The 18,994-nt window shown below is 41.8% G+C and overlaps 1 protein-coding gene across 5 annotated transcripts in view; it reads right to left on the bottom strand.

The window, feature by feature from the left end:
• Nucleotides 1–18,994, bottom strand: part of FAT3 (FAT atypical cadherin 3) — a 667,149-nt gene that overhangs the window by 340,871 nt on the left and 307,284 nt on the right. For all 5 annotated transcript variants that reach the window (XM_019450067.2, XM_019450069.2, XM_019450068.2 and 2 more), the window contains exon 3: nucleotides 18,613–18,927. In XM_019450067.2, coding sequence (XP_019305612.2) covers nucleotides 18,613–18,927 — 315 coding nt within the window. The remainder of the gene's footprint in view (nucleotides 1–18,612; nucleotides 18,928–18,994) is intronic.

The raw sequence follows: 18,994 nt of genomic DNA, 5'->3' as shown, positions 1-18,994 counted from the left end.
GAGTGCATCACGGTGTGGACTTACAATCATGCTTGTCTTAACAAAGAACCTAGGATGCAGGGGAAATTAAAGCCATAAAGGGTAAGGAGCCATTTGTTCAGTATGAATCAATAAAAATGAAATGAAGTACCTCAAAAATTGAACCAAAAGGCCACAGGAAGTGAGCTGTGACAGACAGACCCTGCCTACCTTGAGATATGACATACTACTCCTCCTGTATTCCCAGGACCTAGCACAGTACCTGATGTAGAGTTTTTCATATGTGTTTGTTGAATTAATTCATAATTAATACAAAAGACAAGGCACACTCTCATCAACTCATTAAAGGCCAGAACATGTTGAATTTATTTATGAGTTCATCATACTGAATTCTTAAGCACACCATCCACTACATTTTTTTTATGTTTATGTATTTATTTTGAGAGAGAGAAAGAGAGCGTGTGTGTGCACAATTGGTGGAGGGGCATAGGAAGAGGGAGACAGAGAGAGAGAGAGAGAGAGAGAGAGAAAGAATCTTTGAGCTGACAGTGCAGAGCTCGATGCAGGGCTCGAACGCATGAACGATGACATCATGACGTGAGTCTAAGTCAGACGCTTAACTGACTGAGCCACCTAGGTGCCCCAATCCACTACTGTAAAATTTGGTTCTTCAAAAGCTTTATAGAAATCTGGTCCCACTTAAACCACCACTCCTTTCTTTATTTTAACTATCAATACAATGACTGGCCTTCCTCGAAAATAAAGGATCTAGGGGCGCCTGGGTGGCTCAGTCGGTTGGGCGTCCGACTTCATTTCAGGTCATGATTTCGCGGTCTGTGAGTTTGAGCCCCGCGTCGGGCTCTGGGCTGATGGCTCAGAGCCTGGAGCCTGCTTCTGGTTCTGTGTCTCCCTCTCTCTCTGCCCCTCCCCCGTTCATGCTCTGTCTCTCTCTGTCTCAAAAATAAATAAAACGTTAAAAAAAAAATTAAAAAAAAAAAGAAAATAAAGGATCTAAGTAGGGTAGTTTAGAACCTAGATTTGTCTCTTGCTTTTCATTCTGAGATACAAAATTCTCATTCTACAGAAATTTTCTGTAGGTTCCCTAGGCAGACTTTCATCTTGTAGAAGACGTTATTCTAAACTTATCACAGATAGAGTATGTGAGAGTTTTAATATTGTGAAGTATCATGTAAATTACAATTAGGATAGCAATTATTATTCTGACATCTATTAGCAAAGACCAACTCCCATATTTTTCCTGTTTATGAAAGTAGCAGACACTTCCCAAATGATTGCCTGCTTTCTCCCCCACATATCAAATCACATTAATATCAAACATAATAGAAGGACAGTGGCAAGGCAGAAGAAGCTCACGGTGACATTGTTGTGGTCCTGCCCACAACTTTAACCCTTGCGGTTAATGTTAAGTAAGACTTGGCCCAGAATTGATGCTATAATACACAAAGTGCTTTCATAACCTAGGATAAACTGATTGAAAAAGTGACTAATGACCCCTTAATTTTCCAATCTGAACACTTAGGAAATTTCCAGTACTGTGTTCATTCTGACAACTTGCAGACTATGTCAATGTAAAATCTGTTTTAATTCCTCAGAGGCAAGTAAATCCAGAATGACATTTTGAAAACCGTTCAAATGTCAAATAGGAGTTTAAACCAAAGCAACTAGTCAAGGAAATTTCAGCCATGTTTGGATTTCAGAAAGCTGCACATGCTGTTTTGTTACAAAAGGAATTCAGAAATCCCTGCGCAATATTAATAAGTGACACATATTTTCCAAAGCATGTATTCATTCATTCATTATTTCCTTAAAGCATCCCTGTGTGTAAAGCGCTGTTTTTGGAATGAGTATCAATTGTCTTACTCCCCTGCCATAGTGCCTGGTACACAGTAAGTGCTCAATAAACAACACTGAATGTTTAATAAATATATGAGTAAATGGATGATGAGTTAGTGACAACCTTTTCCCCACTCTGAAGAATCTTATTTTCTTGTAATACAAATGCCAGCACATTTCCTATACCATGAATGGCCTGAAAATGAAAACATTTATTTGGTTTTCCTTCCTTTTGCTGCAGGTAGCTTAAATGTTGGAAGGCAGAAAAGTTACAGCAGAGAAAACATCCACGTATTTAGACAATAGGAGTCTAAATAGACAGTGAAAAATGAAATTGTGTAATTGTAGAGAAAACCTAACAATTGTGACCTGTGTCAAAAAGGTATGCCATGGTTCATTTCAGGACAAGGGGATGCCAAGCAAGAGCCCTACTTTCAAGACACATGGACAATTTGAAGGGACACAAACCACTGGAATCCAATGGTCAACAATAAAGCCTTCATAGTTTATATGAGTTATATAACAGGAATCTCATCAAAAGAAACTTCATTTACCTTTTTACTGTCTGTGAGTAATTTAAGAAAAGTGGGCTTTTAAAATAGTTTCTTAACAACTATTATAACAACATTTCCTTTCATGGAAATGCACCAGAACTGTATGGTCCCACCCGGTTTTTATACAGACACAGCCTCTTCACCAATGCAGTCAATGCAGGAGAGGAGAAAAATAGCGTGTGACCCCTGAAATAAATGCCACAGAGCCTGGGTACTGATGGTGTGGTACTTTCTCTTGGTGGGAGGAGCCTTCAAGGTCACCTTCCAGAGCCTAGTGGTTCTCAGCCTACTTACTATTCTAATACCTTATTTATATGATGTCTCGGCAGATGAGAAGCAGCAAATTAGAAGGCAGAGCCTGGAAGAGAGAAGCATACTGATAACAGAAGTGAGTGCTTGGGAAGCTGAGAGCTCAAGTGAGGGACCCAAACACTCCTGCATTTGATGGCCCCCCACAGTAATTAACAGTCCAAATGGAAACTCGGTATCCATGATAAGCTACATAATTTGCAGAGCCCAGTGCAAAATGAAAATGCCAGCCTCCTTGTTCAAAAAATTATTAAAAATTTCCAGACAATGACAGCAGAGCATTAAACCAAGCATGTGGCCCTTCTGGGCGTGGGTCCTATTATGTTTGCAAAGGTATCAGGCCTATGAAGCCAGACCTGCTTTTACCATCATGCTCAGTATGCTACTCTGGAAAAGTGGAAGACACATTTACTACACTTTGGAAAGTGGTACAGAAATATAGTTGCTTTCTTAAATTGTTGTTTTGGCACTTAAAATGTTGACTTTCAGTTATCTGAGAAAACCATTTATGTATATTTCCTCCATCTCAGGAGCTACCAGATACCATTAAAATTCCAACACTCAACTTCAGTGACAAGCCCACGATGCACCCTCCACCCAGGTTTTGACTTGTTGAAGTGTTTTTGTCTTGTAAAAAGCCTGTTTGTTCTTTTAGGTCCCAGAAGTTTTCTATTTCCTTACGTCCCTCCCATGCCTATGCACAGAATCCAAAATCCATAAAAGCTTATTAGATCAGAGAGATGAAGCACAAGATAATTTAAGTCACCCACTAGTCATTACAACCCAGCAATGCATTAATGGAGATCCACTGAAAACATCTCTAATATTTCTAAACACATGCATGCAAATATAAATCCACCAACTACATTTGATTAAAGTCTAAGAGCGAGACTTTGGAGACTCTGATTATCAAAGCCCATGGTACACCGAAAGTCATTTCATTGGGCACTAAAACTACTTAAATACTAAAATTATAGAAATATGTCTAAATCTAGTTTTGTAATAAACCATTTTAATAAATACCCCTATTTCCCGGGCATGAACATCATTTCTTCAAGAGGAAAGCATTTCTCACTATGACAGAAAACAATTTAACTAAGTAAAAAATGAACAATTTAGTATGTACATAGCCAAGATGAAGTATGTCTTTATAAAATGGGAAATTTTACTGAGAAGAGAAATTAACTTAAGTGGTAGGAGGTAAAATTGGATTTGTCTTGCTTAACTGAAGAACCGGCAATGGCACCATATTTAAAAATGGTGCATTGGCAAAGGCTCAGCACTGTCGGCATGTAACAGTCTGTTTCTAACATGATGGATTTATTTTACATCTCCTCGCTCATGTTCTCAGATGTTTTCCTTCCTGAAACAACCAATAAATATTATCACCATTTATTATTGCCAGAAAAAAGTCCCATAAAGAACCTTGATATTATTTACTTAATCTCTTTATTTTAAAGCTGTGTGACAATAGCAATAAATAACCGTTCATGGTGAAATGACTCTGGACTATGAGATCTTACAGGATAGGGTCCTCGCGTTACCATCCTCGGACCCTCCCTGCTTAGCATGGTACCTGGTATCCAGAAGGCATTCATGAAACATAAACATGTAATATATATCTGACCCTTCACACATTTCTTCAGATATATTCTTCATCAAAATTCAAGAAAGGATTCTTTACGAGCAAATTCTGTTGAGAGGCAAGAATTTTGAATGCATTTAATATTAACTATAATAGTATCTGTTGAACACTTCATATGTACAAGGCTGAGCTAAATGCTTTATAAAATACATGAGCCCATTTAATCCTCACAACTCAGTTAGTATCTCATTTTACTGACGGGGAACCTGAGCCATAAGAAGTCAAAAACTTGTCCACTGTCAGATGGCTGGTAGGTGAGTGAGATAGGGGCTCCAAATGAGAAGTAATCTATGCTTCTCATGGCTGTACTGGGAGAATTTCACAGGGTGAATTCCTAGACAGGTTAAGGATAAGTAAAGTTGTCTAAAATAGCCTAATTCACTTTTAACAGAATTGTTGGTTACTTTTCCTATGGAATCCTATAGATACAATTTAAAACAGTACATATCTATCTAAGAATTATTGATAGAGGCAGGGCTTAATTCAAGCACATGATGGAGATCACACATATTTTAGGTCCTGACTCACAGAATTTCATAAACGAAAGATAAAAGTGCTGGTCAACGTTCAAACTAATGTAGATGAAAAATCCCAGAAATAACGTGACTTATAAAGACAAATACCTTTCACTGATCTCACCCTTAATTACCAAAACTACAGGGCTCTTACAGTTTTTAACCTTTGTGCAGCAACCAACATTAGAGAACATTCCTTTTTTCTGAGCCTCTCTCCTGACTTGGTTTCTACAGCAACAGTCTCTCATGGCCCTTTCCTTTGCATAAAGAGAAACCCATTTCAAGCTTTGATAGCAAAGTTTGTGCTATTACTATAAGGTATGTTAGAGAACCTAACGGCAAAGAGCACAGCTGAGTTTCACCAACACTAGAACCAGTCATCAAAAAGTCTTCAGGATCAAGCCTATCAGAGCCTGTCTGTCTGCCTGTCTGTGCCTCAGCTGTTTGCTGCACACAGCCACTGTATTAGTCTATTCAGGCTGTTTTAACAAAATATCATAGGCTGGCTGGCTCATAAACAACAGAAATTTATTCCTCATAGCTCTGGAGCCTACAAGTCCAGGTCAAAATGCCAGCGGTTCGGTATCTAGTAAAGGCCCGCTTCCTTGAAGACTGCATCTTCTAGCTGTGTCCTTACAGGGCAGAAAGGGAGAGGAATCTCTCTGGAGTCCCTTTTACAAGGGCATTAAGCCTATTCCTGAGGGCTCCACCCTCAGGACTTAATTATTTCCCAGAGGCCCCACCTTCATGCACCAGGTTTCAACGTATGAATTTTGGAGAGGCACAAACATGCACCTGTAATTCTCAGGTTTACAGCTCCTCAAGAGATTATCTCTGAATGCCCATAACAGATTCTCAGAAGAGAGAATCTTGATCCAGTGTCAGGGAAGGAAGGATTGAGGGAATTGAGAAAAGGGTGATGAGATGGGCTGGTCAAATATCTTCAAAGTTATTTACAATAAGGTATCCTCTCTGTGAAGGCTGTCTGCACCTCTCACGTTCACCTCTTTTCAGAGCCACCAAGTCCTGGGTAATTACTTCTACTCCGTCCCTGGCATCAGCACCCCTTTCCTTCTCTTCAGTGCCATGGTCCTTTATAGACACCAGGACTATGAGAGGTAGAGAGGGTCTCAGAGCCCTCAACAGCAAATAAATACCCTTCCTCATCCCGGCTTCCCATCGGTGTTAGGTTGAAATGGATGCCAAGTGCGAGCATTATATGAAAGGCTGTTATAATCAATTAATGATGTCTGTGGACAGGAAAAAACAGAGTATCGGTACGTGAGTCAGGTACTGATACTTTCGACTCTTGTTCTAATTCTTTGATTTACAGGTGAGGATTCCGAGGCCTATAGGAATGAGGTAAACTTGTCCACTGTTATAAAAGGAGTTAGTGGCAGAGGCTGGGCCCAAGGGGGGTGGCTGGGTGGCTCAGTCAGTTAAGCGTCCCACTCTTGGTTTCGGCTCAGGTCATGATCTCATAGTTCCTGGGTTTAAGCCCCACATCCGGCTCTGCAACTGGCACTGCAGAGCCTGCTTGGGATTCATTTTCTCTCTCTCTCTCTCTCTCTCTCTCTCTCTCTCTCTCTCTCTGCCCCTGCCCCACTTGCGCTGTCTCTGTCTCTCTCAAAATAAATAAATAATTTTTTAAAAATGTATTTATTTATTTTTAAATCTGGATAACCCAGGGGCGCTTGGGTGGGTCAGTCAGTTAAACATCCGACTTTGGCTCAGGTCGTGATCTCACAGTTCATGGGTTTGAGCCCTGCGTCAGGCTCTGTGCTGACAGCTCAGAGCCTGGAGCCTGCTTTGGATTCTGTCTCCCTCTCTCTCTGCCCCTTCCTTCCCCACTCGAACTCTGTCTCTCTCTCTCAAAAATGAATAATCATTAAAAATAAATAAATCTGGATAACCTAACTACTGCTACTTGTGCTCTTTCCAAGGCATTTGCTAGTTTATTCTTGGTAAGTAGACATATCTAAAATAGGGAGAGAGGCTTCTAGAAACCTAAGAGAGTGCTCTCTATTTAGCCCCATCACAGTTCACTTTTCAGCTACATCTTAGACAGTCACATATACAGAAGTTAACAGGGCAGAAGGACACAATCTAACAAGATGAAATTTAATGAATCCATAGGTAAAGTGTTGAAAACATCAACTTTCTAAGGCCTTAATCATACAATGTGGACATTGACTTCAGTAAAACAAACTCTATACGTGAAAATGACGTCATTTAACATTTATTGAGAGCTTACTACATGCTGCGTACTTTTTAAACTACTTTATATATATTAACTCATTTAATCTTGCTTGCAAGCCAATTGGTTAGTTACTAGAATTATTCCATTTTCACAGAGGAGGAAACTGAAGCTCAGAGAGGTTATGTAACGTGCCGAACATCGCACAGCTAAGAAATGGTAGAGCTCGCATTCAGATGCAAAGACATCTGATTCTAGTGCCCAGGCTCTTGAGCACGACTCCGTTTGGCTTGTCTCCTCCCCTGCATTCTTGTGAACCCTAACTACGACTATGCATAGCAAAGCGCGAAACAAACATTTGTCAGTTTGCCACAACAGAATCAGACTGCGATCAATAATTCACTACATGCTGGGTTTATAATTTTGTTTGAGGTCCATGTGCTTTCCTAGAACGATCTACCTCTATGTGAATAAAATGTATAGATTTCTGAAACACTTCAACATTTTTGTAAGGATGTCCAGAAGCTAGGAACAAAGTCATTCAAAGATGACAAGGAAATGACAAGAATAGAATACAAAGTGGTAACAATACTAGAACTGGACTTTAGGCTCTCAAGGTTAATGGTGAAACTATGTTTTGTCCTGTATTAGCTTTTCGGGTAGAAACTTCCAGTGCTTTGAAAGAACAGCGCTTCCAGAGAATTTGCTTTAAAAGACTGAGAAATGTGGGGCGCTGGGTCCCCGCGTCCGACTAAGGTAATGCCTTAGTGCGGCTAAGCGTCCGACTCTTGGTTTCAGCTCAGGTCAAGATCTCACGGCCGTGAGATCGAGCCCTGTGTGGGACTCTTTGCTAACAGTGTGGAGCCTGCTTGGGATTCTCTCTTTCTCCCCCTCTGCCCCTCCCCTGCTCCTATGTGCATGCACTCTCTCTCTCTCAAAATAAATAAATAAGCATTTTTTTTGAAAAGACTGAGAAAAGACAAAATGAGCAAGACTGATGAGCTCCTGACTCACCACTGGGACACCAGGTGCCAGTCAACAGTAGCTTCCAGGTGGCCTCACAGGCCCTGAGGAGCATGAAAGTGCCACCGGAGGATGATCTCCCAGAAGACCTGGAAGTTTTTAGAGTGATGTGATGTCACACCAGTCCCTCATCAAAACCCTCATCCTGGGGCACCTGGGTGTCTCAGTCGGTTAAGCGTCCGACTTCGGCTCAGGTCATGATCTCTCAGTCCGTGAGTTTGAGCCCCGCATCGGGCTCTGTGCTGACAGCTCGGAGCCTGGAGCCTGCTTCGGATTCTGTGTCTCCCTCTCTCTCTCTCTCCCTCCCCTGCTCAAGCTCTGTCTCTCTCTGTCTCAAAAATAAACATTCAAAAAAAAAAATCCTCATCCCATTTAGAATCACCAAATAAATAAACTTAACTAGATCACAACTGCAAAACAAACCAAAAACGGACTGTCTGACTAAAGTCAGGCTTGACCAGTGTAAAAATTGCTAATAGTGTTAACATCTGGTCTAGTAAGCAGGGCGCTGCAGGGCGCTGCACTGGGGATCAGGGATCCTTGGCTCTGCCCACCACCCTCACCCCCTGAGGAGAGCTCAATCTTCCCATCTGTTCCCCAAGACGGCACCTTGCAGCAGTTTGTAGCAGTTTGCTACGGCTGCTGTAACAAAGAACCACAAGCTACAGCGGTGGAAGCTAGAAGTCCAAACTTAGGGCCCAGGCAGGATCATGCTCCCTCTGAAGTCTCTGGGGGCAGGGGATCCTTCCTTGCCTTTTGCCTTTTGCTAGGTTCCAGCGGTTGCTGGCAATCCTTGGCATTACCTGGTTTGTGGCAGTATGATGCCAACGTCTCCATCTTCACAATGTCTCCCTGTGTTTGTGTCTCTGTGTCCGGATTTTCCTCTCCCAATAAGGATCATGGGTACTGAATTAGGATCCACCCTAATTCAGTGTGACCAAATTTTAAGTTAATTATATCTGCCCAGACCGTCTTTCCAAATAAAATCATATTCATAAACACAGGGGAATTAGGATTTCAACATCTTGTGTGTGTGGGGGGTGGGGGTGGGGACACAATTCAACCCGTAATACACCTGTTTTTACAGTGTGCGTACAATCATCTGAAAGACTTCCCTTGCCCCCAAGGTTCTAGGGTCATTAAAGTGTTTCTTGAATTTGCTCCCATTTTTTCAAATTACATAGCCTTTGTCTTTAGCATTATGGATCATTAATCAGACAAACCCTTGTGCGCTGACCAGCTGGGTGACCCTGGCAAGTTGCCCAGGAGTCCGGAGCCCCAGTCTCTTTCCAGGATTGTGGCGGAAGCTACAAACACAGCATGGCTGGGGGCACAGAGCAGACCTCTGCCCTGGGTGAAGGTTCCTCTTCCTGCACCATCCCATCATACCTGGGAGAGAGAGGCACATGCCCAAGGAGTAGTATCCAAGAGTCTCCCAAACAGTGGCGGGGAAGAATGCAGAGAAGCAAACAGTGGTTTCAATTAAAATTCACTGTTTCTCTCAGAACAGAAGAAAGTAATAAACCAATGCTGTAAATTAGTGCTGTGGAATTAATGCCCAGATAGAAGAAATAAAAGAGAAATTTATGACCTTAATCAATCTCTTTTTTTAATACATATATATACAACTCTATCATCTGCTTTATTTACTCCCTCCCAAATAATCCCCTGTAATTTTCAGTGCAGCTATGCCAACAGCTGAGCCCCAGGGGCAGGCTGGATATCTAGGAGCCCCACCTCTCCTCCCTGCCCCTTGCCCCACTCCTCCTCCACACCCCTCCTCCGTGGGTTAGCAGGACAGGGGAGCAGCCTGGAAGACTGAGCAACACTACCAGCCACACTGAATGACCAGCACCCTGCCCCCTGGGGGTGGGGGCACCTCTGAGCCACCTACACAGCTGGTGGGTCCCCAACCAGGCAGCGGCATCATCCTCTTCCCTCCAGGTCTGCCTGCTCAAGCCTCTCACCCTTTTACCAAATTTCCCCATTCCTCACTGTCATTAGGTTTTATGAAGTCCTTTTCCCAAGTAACAGTTGCATTAACTCAAAGATGTGAATGTCCTAAGTGGGAAAAAATGCGTACTGTTGCCCAAGTAGCAATACTGTCCATTGAAACTTGACTTAATTTGGGGGGAGGTGGAGGTCAAAGATTTCCTTCTTTATTACTGATGGGGGCACCAGTTCCTATTTAGCTAAGTCTTTCCAGTCCTATGATGTATCCAAAGATGGTGATCTGGGATACTGGTCTGAGTCCCCACAAATGTACCAGTTTTGGGGGGCTTGTGAATGAACACTGCATACTTACGAGGGATGCCAGACACCTCTAAAAGCCCTAATCTACACACATGACTACAGAATCCTCAACGGAAGTCTAAAGGTTTTTTTTTTTTTTTCTTTTCTTTTTCATCCACCTTTATTCCAGGGAAGGAACTATCCCCATATTTATCCATCTGAAGGCTGACATTAAGCAGAAACAGGATTTGGAGCTGTTTAAGCATTTCAAGGGAATAAACCCTGGAACCCTCAAAATAATCTCTTCATGCTGTCTTCTGAAGAATGCTGTTCAAAACTGACTCTGATGACAATTTTGTTTCAGTCAAATCCTCTCCAAAGACTTAGAGGAGAGAAAAGGATAACTTTATCCGCATTCATTCTGTTTGAAGTTTTGTTATTGTTTTGTTCTTCTTTTTCTAATGGAGTTGATTTCAAATATTCAGAGCCTTTAAGACACAAAGAACCTGCAGTCAGAGGGAAGTAAGAGGCAGCTTTCGGTTTTTCCCATATTTACATTACTTCATTTTACTATTAATGAGATATATGTATGTATATATATATGTCTATATATAGGTATAGGTATAGATGTACACACTATTTTTTTAACCAGTCATTCATTTTGTACAGGATGCTTTGGTAAGGGTCACATGGAGAAGAGTCCTACAAAATATTCTGCATTCATTCAGTGGTTCTCAAAGAGGGCAATTTTACTCCAAGGAGACATTCAACAATGCCAGGAGGTATTTTGACTGTCACAGCTATTGTCCTGCTCAGTCATGCATAGGGCAGCCCAGACCACAAGAGACTAGTCCAGTCCAAAATGTTGACAGTATTGAGGTTGAGAAACTCTGAAATTAGCACTTACACTCACAGCCAAGCATGCAAACAAAATCAAGCCAGAGGAAGGAGAGGCAGAGTCCACAACAGGAAAGAACATATTCTCCGGTGCGATGGCCAGCCCTGACCAAGCCCTCTGCACCCTCAGAACCCCCACCCCGACCCTTCAGCCCACAGTGGTGAGTTGATCAAAATGGGAAACCCACAGCCTCCCAGGGAACATAATGACAGTGCAGAAAAGTTCCCTTTGTCCTTGTTCATTTGGAGCACATTCACAGGGATGCAAAGGTCACCGCTGAATTTAAATAACCCCCTGTGATAAATCTGCATGAGCCCGATTTGTTCTACTGGACTTGTTGGATTAAATGAACACAATTTAATGTTCTATAGGACAAGGCCTCCTTTCATGGCTGAAAGAAGGAGCGAGGGTGATTTACAGTTTCATACATACTCATTCGCTACATTATCTGCTTTGTGCCTGTACTTGTGAATATCAACTCCTCATCTAGAGGCCATTTCTACCCATTCAGAAGAATTTAGTTTTCCATTAGGAAGGAATAAGGAATAAGAGATGGCAACAAGAGATTTTTACACTGTTCACTCTGAAGAAAAGGCACTAATATTTGTACCCTTGTCCCTCACCTTCTGTGATTTTTCTTTTTAGTCCCTGGTTTTGTACATAAAGCAAGGGTCCTGCTTTCCAGGAAAAGGTAGCTTTGTAAGCAGATTACCACCAATCAGGGCTGTGTATAAACGTAAGGATTAGGTTACTTAAGACAATAAATTATTTCTGAGTACCACTATTTTAGGAACTAACAACATACTAACATCAAATGTTTGTTTATTCATTAAAGTAGGTCTGACTTCCACTTAGTAACAACTGCTGCTTGCATTCTGTATATTTGGAAAAAATACAAGTGTATCCAGACATATACAACCCAGATTTTCATTAACCATAAGTCTTAGGAATCAGTGATGTTTTCCCCATGGATGATTAAAAAGACTGGATTTTCATTTATCTCCACTTCATAAAACACAAGGGATAAGCAAGGCTATGGGAGTTGATTTTGGGGGTGCGTAAAGAGAGCACTTTGGATTCATAGTCACACCTCAAAACTCCAGCACTATGAGGCAAGAGTGTATGGATAAATTACAAGATGGGCTCCCTTGTCCTCAGTTGTATGTCTCAGCACTGTGTTACCGCTCTCTTTTGTTTCTTTTGGGATACTAAAGACTAGAGTCCTGCTAACCAGGCTCTCCAGGGAATGAACATCAGCCTCACCCGGGAACTTGTTGGAAATGCAAGTTATCAGGCTCCACCTCAGGAATCTGCAGCCTAACAAGACTGCCAGATGATTATCATCAAGCCGAAGTGTGGTCTAGACTTTTCCCTCTATTATCCTTCCTGCTTACTTACCCACCATGTCTTAATACCATATGCCAAAAGGCAGGCTGATAAATTTGAGGTTGACGAAAAAACGGAGGACATCCAGTATTTTAATAAGCTACCCCTCCCATTTTAATAGGAGAAAAATGTCTAGATCCAAAGATACCGATGGATGAAAGTAGAATTTGAGGTATTCCTATAGCAGACACACTTTTGAAGAGGAGCTCTTCCTCTCCACCCACCTGGTGGGTGCCCTGGTACCTATGTGTAGGTATGTGTACCTACACATAAAGTGCATTTCGGTCAGGTTTATCCCAAGATGCTCAAAATGAAATCAGAGTTCCGCTCCATCACCACTGAAACATAGGTGGCGATGCCAGTGATCAAAGCACGGGTCAAAAGGAGACAGACATCACAAGCACAAGAGGGAATTCAGAAAGCCAATGCCTTGGATAATCAACCAGCAGAAGATCTGGAGGAAGCAAGGATCATTTTCAGACACAGGCTCACAGCAGCATATCCTAATCCTGCATGCATGTTTAACAGAGGCAAAGGAAGACAATAAAGGGGTCTTTCTTATGTTTTTTCCCCTCTGAAAGTATTATTTTAAGTCAGTCTCTCAAAGGAAAGATACACAACCCAAGGTTTTTAAAAATCCAAGTATCATCAAACTAAAAACCAGAAGAGATACACGTGTTTGTTACTTCTAATATCTTAGACACTCCAGACATTTATGAGTTTTTCAAAAATCTTTTTCTAATGGTTTAATGCCTCTCAAGCCAGCTCAAGAAGCAGCAGATGGGCTCTCAAGGTCAGCTTAACTTGTTTATATTCCCTTGGTAGTTTTCTGGCTTCTCTCTCTGCAGGTGGACCAATTCTTCAGGGCTCACTTCAGGTCTGCGAAGTCCTTGCTCCAGGCCCCCTCTGACATGGTACCCTATTCACACCTTATATTCCACGGAGTCTGACCCTTTATTTCTTACAAACTGCCTTATATTCTTGCTAAAGTACATAGTAGGTGTGACGGTCCTGTTTTTCCCATAAGAATAAAATCTCTGAGAAACTATCTTATGCTTCTGTTATATCTCCCATCCTGCAACACCTAGGGTCAATAGAGGGGCGCCTGGGTGGCTCAGTCGGTTAAGTGACTTCAGCTCAGGTCATGATCTCACAGTTCATGAGTTCAAGCCCTGGATCAGGCTCTGTGCTGACAGCTCAGAGCCTGGAGCCTGCTTCACATTCTGTGTCTCCCCCTCTCTCTGCCCCTCCCCCACTTGCGTGCTCTTTCTCTCGCTCTCTCTCTCAAAAGTGAATAAACATTGGGGCGCCTGGGTGGCTCAGTTGGTTAAGTGTCCGACTTCAGCTCAGGTCACGATCTCGTGGTCCGTGAGTTCGAGCCCCGCGTCGGGCTCTGGGCTGATGGCTGGGAGCCTGGAGCCTGCTTCCGATTCTGGGTCTCCCTCTCTCTCTGCCCCTCCCCTGTTCATGCTCTGTCTTTCTCTGTCTCAAAAATAAATAAAACGTTAAAAAAATTTTTTTTTAAAAAGTGAATAAACATTAAAAAAACTGTGGGGGTGCCTGGGTGGCTCAGTCGGTTAAGCAGCCGACTTCAGCTCAGGTCGTGATCTCGCGGTCCGTGAGTTCATGCCCCACATCCGGCTCTGTGCTGACAGCTCAGAGCCTGGAGCCTGTTTCAGATTCTGTGTCTCCCTCTCTCTCTCTGACCCTCCCCTGTTCATGCTCTGTCTCTCTCTGTCTCAAAAATAAATAAACGTTAAAAAAATTTTAAAAAAAACTGTGAAAAATGGGATGCCTGGGTGGTTCAGTTGGTTAAGCATTTGACTTCAGCTCAGGTCGTGATCTCGCGGTCCGTGAGTTTGAGCCCCATGTTGGGCTCTGTGCTGACAGCTCTGAGCCTGGAGCCTGTTTTGGATTCTGTGTCTCCCTCTCTCTCTGCTCCTCCCCCACTGACGTTCTATCTCTCTCTGTCTCTCAAAAATAAATAAATTAAAATTTTTTTAAAAAGTGACTTTGTATTAGGAAGTAAATACGTTAAAAAAAAAAACTGAAATAAAACAGCAGCAGCAGTAGACAATAATACACTTTAATAAACATGAATGGAAGGTTCCAGTGCTACACACCACGTAGTAAGGAAAAACACCGCTGCCTTTCAAGTATGCCTTCCTCAAAATCCAGTGGAGCTGTAAAGCAGTATGTGTGCAACTTACACAAACTTTATTCTAGTGGGGAATACAGGATGATTATTAACAGTAACAATAACAACTAACATCTACTGAGTGCTCTACTAAATGCTGGCATGAATGGTTTCCATACTATAGATACAACTAAAGTAAACATTGTAAAACCATAGAGGAACTTCTCACACCTGTTTCCCAATTGAGCCTGGAAGATTAGTCAATGGCCAGCCTGGATTTTTTTTTTTACAAGGGTTGGAAGGAAGCATTTGAGTTCCTACTTGCCCAAAGAGGCAAGGGAACAACAGCCTGATGGGTGGGTCTCCCTCTCAGAACATGTTGGTAGGGCTCCAGCTACTGGATAAGGCATACATATACAAGGAAGCAGCATTAGATTGAACTCAGTTGCTCAGCCTTGAGTTAATCAAGGGTTTTCTGTACAGCTCAGAAAGGACCTCAGAGTATTACTGCTTTTGTTTCTCCTCTTAAGCCACAGAAATTACTGAAGAAGTTCCACAGACCACTGATTTTTACATGGTTTTAGTATGATAGGGGGAAAAAAAAGGCTTTTTGGGTTAGAGAACAGTGTTCAACAGAGAAATCTCTCTCCCTTCCTGGGTGGACATCTGTTATCTACTGCAAGCTATGGACCGAAAGTATTGACAGTATCTGCGTGTGCATTAATCATTTAAATCTTATTTATTATGTAGCACATTGACAAAATAAAATGAAACTCTATATAAATTTCAGCTCTACCACAAAGGAAGGAATAAAAGGTCAGTCTACATCCAGTTGCAAAAATCTAAAGCAAAGATCCTTACTAAATATACTGGAGAAATAACTATCTCTGACAAATGGCTTTAGAAAGACAGGAAGAAATGCTAAAGAATAAAATGTCTCTGTAGAGAGTTTGTTGAGTTGGTTAAAGATTGCTCAGTAGACATAGAAGCTTCACCAGGCTTGCAGTTCTGAGAATCTTAATAGAAATAAGGATAGTAACAACATGACTCTCACAGAGCTCGGTAGTTTACCAGCAACCTTCACACATACCACGACTTTCAGTCTTCACGAGCAAGCTCTATGAAGTAAGCAATGCCAGGGCACCTGGGTGGCTCAGTCGGTTAAGCAGCCAACTTCAGCTCAGGTCATGATCTCGCGGTCCATGAGTTCAAGCCCCGCATCGGGCTCTGTGCTGACAGCTCAGAGCCTGGAACCTGTTTCAGATTCTGTGTCTCCCTCTCTCTCTGACCCTCCCCTGTTCATGCTCTGTCTCTCTCTGTCTCAAAAATAAAATAAAAAATGTTTAAAAAAAAAAGGCGAAAAAATGAAGTAAGCAATGCCATTTTCCTTTTACAGATAAGAACCAGAGATCCAGGGAGAGTAAACGGTGTGTCTGTAATCAGAGTTAAGGAGGACTGGATGGGGTACCACCTTCTTTGCAGAGTTTCAATGTTCCAGGCACTGTGATAAGCACTTCACAGAGGATTCCTGGTAACAATCCTTTCTTACTGAAAACTGAAGTTCAGAGAGGTTCCATAATTTTCCCAAGTTCACAAAAGCTGGTGAGGTCAGGAGTGTCTGATTTGGTTTGTTTCCCCTGCTGTGGTTGATGGTGTTTCCCAGCTAGCGAATGCAGCACCACAATTTAAAAACCAGGACTTCTACTCCCGAATGCTACCTCCTCCATGAAGCACTCCCTGACCATCACTCTTGCCAACACCGTGTTGAGTGAAATTCCTCCAACATAATCAATTATTGTACTCCTTCACTATATAGTAAATATTTGTTATTTTTTCAATTTTTTACATCTTTGGGTCCTGGAAAGGCTTGGACCATATCCTAAGTTTATATCTCTAGTTATTAGACTATATTTGGAGACTAGAAGACACCATAAATGTTTGGTGGATGAAGAAGTAAAAAAATCCAGTATTTTCTTATCATGTGTTTGAGAATTACAAAGTAATGCTACAGATTTAAACAATTAGACGTTAGTCTAAAATGTCATTCCTGGCACAAATTTTTTTTTTTTTTAATCTATGGCAGGGACAGATAAATTATAAATATGATAAAGGGCCTTCTTACACATTATAGGTTAAACTGTGATAATACAGGGGTTTCTGACAATTCATGTAAACTTCTAAAAGCTGCACAGAAGACAACTTTAGTTACATAAGTCTATATGCTCTTCTCCATATATAATGTGGCCTATGTTCTTCACATCCAACCCACATTCTTCCCTGTGACTTTATTCTAGAATATTTTTAGCAGTAAGTGGAGGAGAACAGTTGAATCCTCCCTTCTACCGTGTCTTTTAACCTATCAAAAAGAGGGTGGTCACTCACCATGAGGGACTCAAGTAGCAATGGAATCAGAGGGAAGACAGAATGTGACTGGGGGTGTTTCAGATTCCACAGGGGTTGTGAATTGTGAAGATTTCTGTGTCCTCAACATGTTTACTGTCACACCTTGTCAATGTGCTCACTCTCTCTTGACCTTCTAAAGTATCTGCATTCCCTTCTCTGTCAACACACTCCACACAGCCCTTACCTACAGTGAGAAAGTGAATCAGGAGAAGCTTCCCAGCACAGCTCAGGGGTCCCTCAGATGCCCAGGCAGTTTCCCCTACTTAACATGGCTCATAAAGGTTGGACTAGCCTCTGTGTCTTCTCTTTCAAGTTCCAGTGGACTTCAATCAGACACAGATAGCTGATGACCACTCTTGGTCTAATAATGAAATGCAGGTCAAACAGTGACTCAACACCATTAGAATGCGAGGCTCTGCCTAATGAGAGGACCGACCCACTCATAATTAGAGAAAATCAATTATTTCCAAGAAACTTGGCATTCTCTCCAAATTATGTTCATGGGAAGCTGACATTTATAAAATGCATGGGGTCAGCTGTATGTTCCTACTTGAACGAACAGAAGCAGGAGAAATAACCATCAGCTCCATCAGTGGTTTGTTAGGAACGCTGAGTATGTCCATCCACACCGGCAAACGTCAATTAGCCTAACTTATGACCACTGTCAATGCACTTGCCCAGCATGAGGCAGTAATAGCACCTGCTTTACAATCTTCTAAGTTTCAATTAACTCAAACTCTACCCATCACAACTCTCACCGAGTGTTTGACTCTCCCACTCAGATCTCAACAAGGCAAATCACAAGAGAAACAAGGAACGTCTGAGACCCTTCCGGTATATGTACTTGTCTCAGAATGCACACACCTGCCCCTTCTGAGCCTTAGCCAACAAACTAAGTTGTCAGTACAATTTTTTAATCAAAAGACCTGAAAATTTAAAGGTGGTACATTTTATGTAAAGATTGAGACGCTGGAAGTTTTTCTAAACTTTGATACTTCACTCTTGGGTAGTCTAGGAATTGCAAAAAATCTGGGGCTTAAATTTACAGCAAGCTAGGTCCAACAAAAAAGAAGTTCTTAGAAGTAGAGGTGTCACAAGGCCAGCTTACCCACAGAACCCAGCATGGGCCACATAATCTCCCAAGAAGGACAAAGGGGGCAATTGGTCTACTGAGTGGCCTGGGAACTCCTTTTTATTATTATGAGTAAAGCAAATCTAAAGCTTTATGTGAAAGCCTCTAATTTCCATTAGATCACTTCTCCTTGGTATCAGCTAAAGTTAACACATACCAGCCAGAACATACCAAGTAGAATGCACACCTTTTCAGAAACTACCTCCAGAAAAAAAAGAGAATGTTGTTCTCCACACAATAAAATAAGTTAAGGGGAAAAATAAAATAATATAAATAAGCAAGTGTCAGGCTGATGGATTTAAAAGTTGGACAACCAATGAAAAAAAAGTCAGATGAGCATTTCCTTACCTGTTTTGGTATTGATGGCAAAAAAATTCTGGGGATTCCCACTTGTAATCCTGTATGTCAGTTTCTCGTTGGAACTGGAGTCTGGATCCTCAGCTTGGATCTGAATGACAGATACATCCTTTGGAGAATTTTCCATGACAACAGGATAATAGATAGGTTCTGATGTCAGTGGGGCATTGTCATTCACATCTTCAATTTCAATGTAGACCTCAATGGTGGAATAAAGTGGAACCACGCCCCGATCTGTGGCATACACGGTCAGCCAGTATGACCCTGTTGTCTCTCGATCAAGAATGTCTGCTGTAGAGATGACTCCTAAAAGAAAGTAGAGAGAATAAGACTGCTACAGTAAACTGGAAGAGATGAAGTAAACTGTCCCAAA

This window comes from Panthera pardus, unplaced genomic scaffold (genome assembly GCF_024362965.1).
Source record: "Panthera pardus isolate Hobbes unplaced genomic scaffold, ASM2436296v1 HiC_scaffold_12, whole genome shotgun sequence".
NCBI lineage: Eukaryota > Metazoa > Chordata > Mammalia > Carnivora > Felidae > Panthera > Panthera pardus.
Note: the sequence above shows the minus strand (reverse complement) of the source record. Positions and strands in the feature narration are given on the sequence as shown.